At 44.5% G+C, this 8,535-nt stretch overlaps 1 protein-coding gene across 1 annotated transcript; it reads left to right on the top strand.

Moving 5' to 3' along the window:
- Window positions 1–394: 394 nt before the first annotated feature.
- On the top strand, window positions 395–7,103 carry LOC118717561 (retinol dehydrogenase 12). The gene is made up of 6 exons (XM_036435770.2): window positions 395–804; window positions 980–1,219; window positions 1,499–1,588; window positions 5,556–5,744; window positions 6,226–6,332; window positions 6,469–7,103. The coding sequence occupies exons 1-6, from the start codon at window positions 627–629 to the stop codon at window positions 6,655–6,657; spliced, it is 993 nt and encodes a 330-aa protein (XP_036291663.1). The 5' UTR covers window positions 395–626; the 3' UTR covers window positions 6,658–7,103.
- The last annotated feature ends 1,432 nt before the right edge of the window (window positions 7,104–8,535 follow it).

Here is an 8,535-nt window from a genome sequence, read left to right as displayed (position 1 = left end):
GCTGTGAGGACCTGCTGTGTCTATAATGGAAGAATTGCTGTGCTGGAGACATGCTTATGGGGCAGGAGTTGTTTCAGTGGGGCTTTGGTGCTCACTGAGTCTGCCTCTTGAATGTGTCCCTTATGAGAGTAGTTGAAATCTGGTGTCGTCTCACACAGACCACTAGATACACTAGCTTCTGGATCTCCAATGGGGTGCAGGTCAGCTATTGTCTGAGGCCACCCAGCAGGAGCTACAGTGAGAACAACAGTTTTTTCCTCTTTGCTTGTGGTTTGGAGGTTTTGGAGCTGTCTGACCGGAACTGCAGTTTGTTTGGTTTGTCAGTTCACTTTAGATGCAAATCCAAGTTTGGCTCAGAGACAGATTTGAGCCTTGGCAGGGTTTAAGGCTCAGGGAAAGCCCTTCTGTTAATTTTTGATTGGAGGTGAGGCAATCAAGTGCTTAGGTCACACAATTTATAAGGGGGAACTCTCTCTTAGGTTCAGATGGGTTGCTTGAACAAATGTGAGAGTGCCTCCTTAAATTTTGCATCTTGGGCTCCACGCTAGCCTTATTGCTGTCCACTCAGCATTGACTAACTCTCTCAAATTCTCTTCCCACTCTGGGTAGTAGGCCAGTCATCTGTTATGTCACTGTGGTCTCTACTCAGCACCCTGATCTTGGGCCGTGGCTCTGTCCTCCTCCTTCTGGTCTACCTGTTTAGACTAAGTGTGCGGCTCTGGCATAGGACTCAGCTTTGGGACCTCCAGCACTGCTCCACAGATCTAACTGGGAAGACGGCAGTGGTGACTGGGGCCAACAGTGGTGAGTGCTCCTTCCACCCCATCACCTCACTAGGGGTCTCAGCCCCAACAGTCTTCACAGGGAGGGCAGGGGGGAGAAACAGCACCCACTGCCAACACCTCTGTCCCTCCCTCTTGCTCCTTTACCCTCTAGTCACTTCCCAGACTGGAACTACTCTGAAGCTGTCCTCCCACAGGTATCGGAAGGGTTGTGTCCCAGGAGCTGGCCCGCCGTGGGGCCAGGGTGATCCTTGCCTGCCGTAACCGAAAGCGTGGACAGCAAGCCTTGGCTGAGATACAAGCAGCCTGTAAGGACGCCTGCCTTCTGCTCTGGGATGTAGACATGAGCTCTATGGCCTCCATCCGGAGCTTTGTCCGGTTGCTTCTACAAGAGTGTCCTGAGATACACCTGCTGGTGAACAATGCTGCAGTCTGTGGTATGTGCCTGGGCATGCTTCCCCCAAGCACATTTTAGGAGACTCCTTTCTAGATCAGGGACCACAAAGCCTAGCCTGTGCACCCTGCTGAAACACTCTTAGTTCATACACAGCCCTGAAGAGCCTGCCTCATGTTATAGCCTCACGTTTAATTGCCTCATTTTTGCATCTACGTGCTCCTATGACATTTCTATTGAACCCCAATATATCACCCTAGACTCTGTCTCCCTCAGTATATTTGCTCTATCATCCACTTCATGTGTTTTCATTTCCTTCCAGGAATCCCTACGACACTAACCCCAGAGGGCCTTGACCTCACCTTTGCCACCAATTATGTTGGGCCCTTTCTGCTCACAAATCTACTGCAAGGTAAGGAAATGTCATCTCTGCTTCTCCATTCCCCTGGCATTTTCCTGGCAGCTTCCTTTCCTTTGGCACATATCAGGGTAACCATCTGACACAAGTTAGGATTAGAATTCTGGTAAAGGAATCAGACAGTCCAAAATACAACCAAGAGGATATAAGATCCCACTTCTCCCTCCCTCAGCTATGAATTCCAGTCAGACCAGAAGAGTCAGTCATCTCAACCAAAGCTTCCTGAGGGTGGCAGCAGGTCACAGGGAACATAAACACCAAGAAGCTTCTGGGGCCACTAGAGATGACAGCCAAAAATTCATTGCCTTGGGTCCAAGTCTGTTGACTTTCTGAATTTTTAATTCTTTCTTATTAATGAGGTTTGAGGTTCTCCTGGGGAGGTGGGGGGAAATGGGTGGCAGGCAAATTCTCCATAACATATTTTCCTGTGTTTTTTAAAATTTATTTATTTATTTTACTTTATTTATTTATTTATTTATTGTTTGTTTGTTTGTTTGTTTGTTTGTTTGAAGGATTACAAATAGTAGTACATATGTCTCCTTTTTCCCCCCTTGACCTCTCCCCAGCCTCCCCTACCCCCCCCCCATATGCCTTTACTCCCCTCCCCCCCCAATGTCTTGTATCCATTGGTTATGTTTACATGCATCGATACAAGTCTTTCCCTGTGTTGTTTTAGTCAGGTAATATATATCTAAAATACAAAATTAAAGTGTATAAAAGGGTGTATATATATATATATATATATATATATATATATATATATATAAAGTTAAAAAGTTTCCTTGGCCCTGACCAGATAGTTCAGTTGGTTAGTGTCATCCTATTATGTCAACGTTGTGAGTTCAATCTCCCATCAGGACACATACAAGAAGCAACCACTGAGCCCTCCTGGCTGGTGTGGCTCAGTTGCTTGAGCATTGTCCCATGCACCAAAAGGCTACTGGTTTGATTCCCAGTTGGGGCACATACCTGGGTTGTGGCTCAATCCCCAGGAGGGGGCTTTAGAATAGGAGGCAGCTGATTGATGTCTATCAATCTATCTATCTATCTATCTATCTATCTTTCTCTCTCCATTCCATTCTCTCTAAAAATCAATAAAAACCTATTTTTAGCCAAGACCGGTTTGGCTCAATGGATAGAGCGTCGGCTTGGGGACTGAAGGGTCCAGGGTTCGATTCCGATCAAGGGCATGTACCTTGGTTGCAGGCATATCCCCGGTAGGGGATGTGCAAGAGGCAGCTGATTGATAACTCTCTCTCATCGATGTTTCTAACTCTCTATCTCTCTCCCTTCCTCTCTGTACAAAATCAATAAAATATATTTAAAAAAAATAAAAAATAAAAACCTATTTTTAAAAAAGAAGCAATCAATGTATGCATAAATAAATAGAACAAATTGATGTTTTTTTCTCTCTCCCTTTCTCTAAAATCAGTATGTGCTCCTATGGCATAAGTGAAAGAAAAAAATAAGTTAAAAAATCTCCTCCTCTCCTTGAAAATCAACTTTCCATTTCCCTCCTTGGAGGTAACTACTATTGTCAGGCTCTCCCGTACCCTTTAGTGGCTGATTGCATTAGCCCAATTGGAAATTGAACAAAGAGCAAGGCAAAACTCTATGCACTTTTGAGTATGAATATTTTCCCACTCTTCCCCCAAATTGTAACAAGGTGGTTGCACCTTCCTCAGTATTAGTGTTTTTTTCTTTTTTATAAAAAAGCACTTATTTGAGCAAAAGTTGCTCCAGCCTGGAATATAGAGATTCAGGTGGCAACCTAAATTGTGTTCCTAAGTAACGGTTTCTTAAATTGTTTGTCTTTCCCCTTTTAGTATAATCTATTCTCCCTTCTGCCACCTCTAGAAATCACCTTTAGCCATATCACTTTCTTGCTTAAAACCTTTTGAAGGTACTCTGTCCTTTATAGGATAAACTCTAACTCTCTTCTTTTTACTTACAAGACTGAGAACCTTCCTTTTTGCCCTTCCTTAATCTCCTCTCCCCACTCCCAATCTCCAGCCAGACCATCTGTAGATCTTGGAACACACTCTATTTCCCCGCCCCCCCCCCCCCCCCCCCCCTGTTTGTGTTTTCCTCTATTTGGGACATCTTTTCCCACTCCCTTAACTTTAGCTGGCTAACTTTAGTTCATCTGCCAAGACTCAGCATATATATAGTCTGTGCTATGGATCCTGCCTTGACACCTCCAACTCTCCAGCTACCCCCAATTATCAGGGATCCCCTAAACCCCTTGTGTACATCTCTGTTCTCAAACTAACATTGCTTCATGGGGATCAGTCTCCAACTAGGCTGTGAGCCCCTTTGTTTTTTATGTCACGACTATAGGCCTAGTGCACAAAATTCATGCACTTAATGGGGTCCCTCAGCCTGGCCCGTGCCCTCTTGCAGTCTGGGAGCCCTGGGGGATGTCTGAGTGAAGGCTTAAGGAGTGGGCCTAAGCCAACAGTCAGACATCCGTAGGGCTGCCACTGCACTCACCAGCTGTGAGCCTGGCTCAGGGCTTCTGGCTGAGCTGTGCTCCTGCTGTGGGAGCACACTGACCACAAGGGGGCAGATGCTCAATGCAGGAGCTGCCCCCTGGTGATCAGTGTGCATCATAGTGATTTGCATATTAGCCTTTTATTATCTAGGTTGTCTGCAAGTTTGGGGTCTATTGTCCTCTTTAAGAATAATTTTCTCTCCAGCAAATTTTGGCTAAATAGAATCTGTTCAAATTGTTATTTGTGATTCTTCATTTCAATGTAGGGCTCAAAATAGTTTGAGCATTTAAAAAACAATACTGTAAACTCATGTGACAATTACTGTTTTTCATAATTTATATAATCCAGACTTTTTTTTGTGTGTAGTTAATATTTATTTATTAAAATATATTTTATTGATTTTTTATACAGAGAGGGAGATGGAGAGAGAGTTAGAAACATTGATAAGAGAGAAACATCAATTAGCTGCCTCCTGCACACCCTCCACTGGGATCTGCCTGAAACCAAGGTACATGCCCTTGACCAGAATTGGACCTGGGACTCTTGAGTCCACAGGCCAATGCTCTATCCACTGAGCCAAACCAGTTAGGGCTAATACTCATTTTTTTAAAAAAAGATTTAACTTGTTTTATTGATTATAATTTTATTTTTGTTCCTTTGAGAGAGTGTTATTTTTTTTTTAAACTACTTTTCCAGGTATCTGCATATTTCTTTCCCCCCAAACCTAGTGCTCTTATATCCTTAGCACCCATCTGGTGTTTGTCACAAACCAGGGGCCTAATGAATATTTATGGAATGAATGAGTGTATGAATACATGATAGACAACTCTGACAGTGTGTCTAGCCTCTCCTTTCTTCTTTAATCCTCACCCAAGAATATTTTATTCATTGATTTCTAGAGAGAGTGGAAGGGAGGGAAAAGGGAGAGATAGAGAGAGAGAGAGAGAGAGAGAGAGACAGAGAGAGAGAGACAGAGAGACAGAGAGACAGAGAGAGAGAGAGAGACATCGATTGGTTGCTTCCCACATGCACTCCCTATTGGGGCTGGGGAACCCACAACAGGCATGTGCCCTTGATCTGGAATCGAACTTGCAACCCTTCCAGTCCACAGATTAATGATCTAACCACGGAGCCAAACCAGCTAGGGCCATCCTCTCCTTTTCCCCTCTTAGTGGTCAGCGTCATCAAACATAAATAAGGATCAATTAAATTAGTTCCAGCTAGCAAATAGAAGAAAAGCACTAAATACTAAAATAGAAGAGGAAGAGTGTGTTAGGAAAGCAGCTGATGAAAGTGAAGTCTCTGTTCCCATTAAGTTCCCCTGTGGCTAGCCTTGGTGCCTGGGGTGGGGGTGGGGGTGGGGAGCCCGCTCCTGAAGTGCTGGATGGGCCTGCTCTCCTGGGATGTGGGCATGGGAGTTGACACTAGGACTTAGACTGAAGGAATGTGGTCTTCTCTCTACCCAGGAGCGCTACAACGGGCAGGGTCAGCTCGGGTGATAAATATTTCTTCCGCTTGGCAAACACATGGGTACTTTGATGAGGAACATCTGACAGGGGCTGGTGGACCTTTGACCTTCAACCAAAACTATTACTGCAGCAAACTGCTTTTGACCTCAATCACTGGGGAATTTGCTCGGAGACTTCAAGGGACAGGTAACTACCTCTGACACCCTCTATTCCTCCACTCCCAATCCTTTGTCTTGGGCCATAAAATATTCAACATGTCTTGGCCATAAAATACTTCCAATATCCCCCAATCCAGCTGTTAAGTTCTTGCACTTACCACCTGTACTCCAATAGTTCTCTCAACCCTGTCCTCATGTCTTTTTCAACCTTTTTCAATTCTCTTATCACCGTAACACCCCTCTTCTCTCAGTATTTTCCAATACCAACACCATACATCATGTTCCTCCTAAAGTTAACTCATCATTTCCAAATACTTGTGTCTCCTTACTGGCTTGGGTAGCACCATTCATGTAAGTTGCAGAGCACTACCCCCAAGTCTCTGGTCACCTTTACCCAACAGACCTGGTGGGATCCTTCCCTCCTTGCATGTTGCAGAAACACACTCCATCCTTTCTTCCCATCATCCTTTCACTTTGCTTTGCATCATGCTTCTGCCTTACCTTCTCAGGTGTGACTGTGAATTCTGTGGAACCAGGCTATGTGTACACGGACATCATGAGGCAATTACCGTGGTATTTCCGCTTCTCCTTCTGGATCTCCAGCTTCTTCATTAAGGTGGGTAGAGGAGGAGCTGGTTTGGCTTGAAGAGGGTGGTGGAGGGCTCTACTTTTCAGCGTCCCCAGCCCGCTGAAGCCTGTCTGGTGAGACAGCCCATCCTTCCCCTCAGCCCCCACTCTCGGTGTTTCCACAGGATCCTATAGAAGGTGCAAACCCAGTTCTCTACCTGAGCTTGGCAAAGGAGCTAGACGGTGTTTCTGGAAAATATTTTAGCAGTTCCTGTGTGATAACTTCTCCCCCTGAAGCTGCTCAGGATCCTCAGATGGCCCAAAGCCTCTGGAATACCTCAGTCAAACTAGCAAACCTAAACAAGACTGACTGATCCTCTAAGACCCACAATCTAGAGTTCTTCAACATTATTTCCTTTGAGTTTGTATGCTTTTGTGCTTTAATTATATTGCTATTTTGTTAATATCACAAATCAGATATATTGCTATTATTTATAGAGTTGAAATTTGTGTAGCTTTACCTATATGTTTAATATTTTCTTTGTTCATTCTTCTTTCTTGTGTCTCAGATCTTCCATCTGGGGTTATTTTCCTTCTATTCAAAGTACATTCTTTAAAAGTCCCTTTAATGAGGATTTGTGGAAGACAGAATTCTAAGATGCCCCTAAGATTCATACCCTCTGTGTATACATTCTGTGTAATCTTCTCCCCTTGAGTGTGAGCAGAACTAGTGAATATGATGACATTTCATGCCTGTGATTATGTTATATACCTGAAAAGTGGGATTTTGCTGAAGTAATTAAAGTTCGTAATCAGTTGGCTTTGTGTTAAAGGGGAGATTATTTTGGGCGGGCCTGACCTAATCAGGTGAGCCTTTTAAGTGTCGGACCTTCTCAGAAGTCAGAGATCCTCTTGTTTACAATGAAAGAAGCAAACTCACATTTTGGAGGTGGCCACATAGCCCCAAGGAATTACGACCTCAGTACTACAGTTCCCAATAATCAGTGAGTTTTGAAGTGAACCTAAAACCCAGATGAGATTACAGCCTTTGATGACAGACAGCTTGATTTCAGCTTGGTGAGACTCTAAAGTCCCAGAGGAGCCGAAACCGGTTTGGCTCAATGGATAGAGCGTCGGCTTGGGGACTGAAGGGTCCCGGGTTCGATTCCGGTCAAGGGCATGTGCCTTGGTTGCGGGCATATCCCCAGTAGCGGGTGTGCAAGAGGCAGCTGATCGATGACTCTCTCTCATCGATATTTCTAACTATCTCTCTCCCTCTCTGTACAAAATCAATAAAATATATATTTAAAAATAAAAAAAATAAAAAAAAAAATAGTCCCAGAGGAGTCAGCTAACCTGTGCCCAGACTTCTTCTTAAAAAAAAAAAAAAAAAAAAAAAAAAAATATATATATATATATATATATATATATATATATATATATATATATATATATATATATATATATATAACTGATTTTTCTACAGAGAGGAAGGGAGAGGGACAGAGAGCTAGAAACATCGATGAGAGAGAAACATCGACTAGCTGCCTCCTGCACACCCCCCACCGGGGATGTCCCTGCAACCAATGTACATGTCCTTGACCGGAATCGAACATGGGACCTTTCAGTCTGCAGACTGACACTCTATCCACTGAGCCAAACCAATTTCGTGTGTTCAGACTTCTGAACCAGAAACTGAGGGCCAATATGTGTGTGTGTGTGTGTGTGTGTATCTATACTAATAAAAGGGTAATATGCTAATTAGGCCAGACATCTTCCAGATGTACTTCTGGACAAAACCATGGTGGCAGGGGCCGAGTCAGAGGTGGTTATGGGCAATCAGGCTGGCAGGGGGGAGCAATTAGGAGGCAATCAGGCTGGCAGGCAGAGGCAGTTAGGGGTGATCAGGCAGGCAGGTGAGCAGTTAGGAGCCAATGGTCCTGGATTTCGAGAGGGATGTCCAAATGCCAATTTAAACCAGTAGTCAGACATCCCCCGAGGGGTCCTGGATTGGAGAGGGTGCAGGCCGGGCTGAGGACCCACCCCCTCTGTATGAATTTCATGCACCAGGCCTCTAGTGTGACCATCTGACCCTCCAACTGTTCAGTACCTATGATGCATACTGACCACTAGGGAGCATATGCTCAACGCAGGAGCTGCCGAGCTGCGGTGACTTGATAACTGCAATTCTCAGATGCCACACCTGGAACCAGAGAGGAGGGAGCCTGATTCTGGGATATGCCACCCGAGAA

Source organism: Pipistrellus kuhlii, unplaced genomic scaffold (assembly GCF_014108245.1).
Source record: "Pipistrellus kuhlii isolate mPipKuh1 unplaced genomic scaffold, mPipKuh1.p scaffold_m20_p_13, whole genome shotgun sequence".
NCBI classification, from domain to species: Eukaryota; Metazoa; Chordata; class Mammalia; order Chiroptera; family Vespertilionidae; genus Pipistrellus; species Pipistrellus kuhlii.
The sequence above is the reverse complement of the archived record's forward strand: the minus strand, read 5'-3'. Positions and strand labels throughout refer to the sequence as shown.

Bases quoted from the DNA above. Each gene is read 5' to 3' on its own strand.
- LOC118717561 (XM_036435770.2), top strand. From the start codon at position 627: ATGTCACTGTGGTCTCTACTCAGCACCCTGATCTTGGGCCGTGGCTCT. The intron at 805-979 runs GTGAGTGCTCCT...GTCCTCCCACAG, and splicing joins GGTGACTGGGGCCAACAGTG to GTATCGGAAGGGTTGTGTCC. The intron at 1,589-5,555 runs GTAAGGAAATGT...CTCTCTACCCAG, and splicing joins GCTCACAAATCTACTGCAAG to GAGCGCTACAACGGGCAGGG.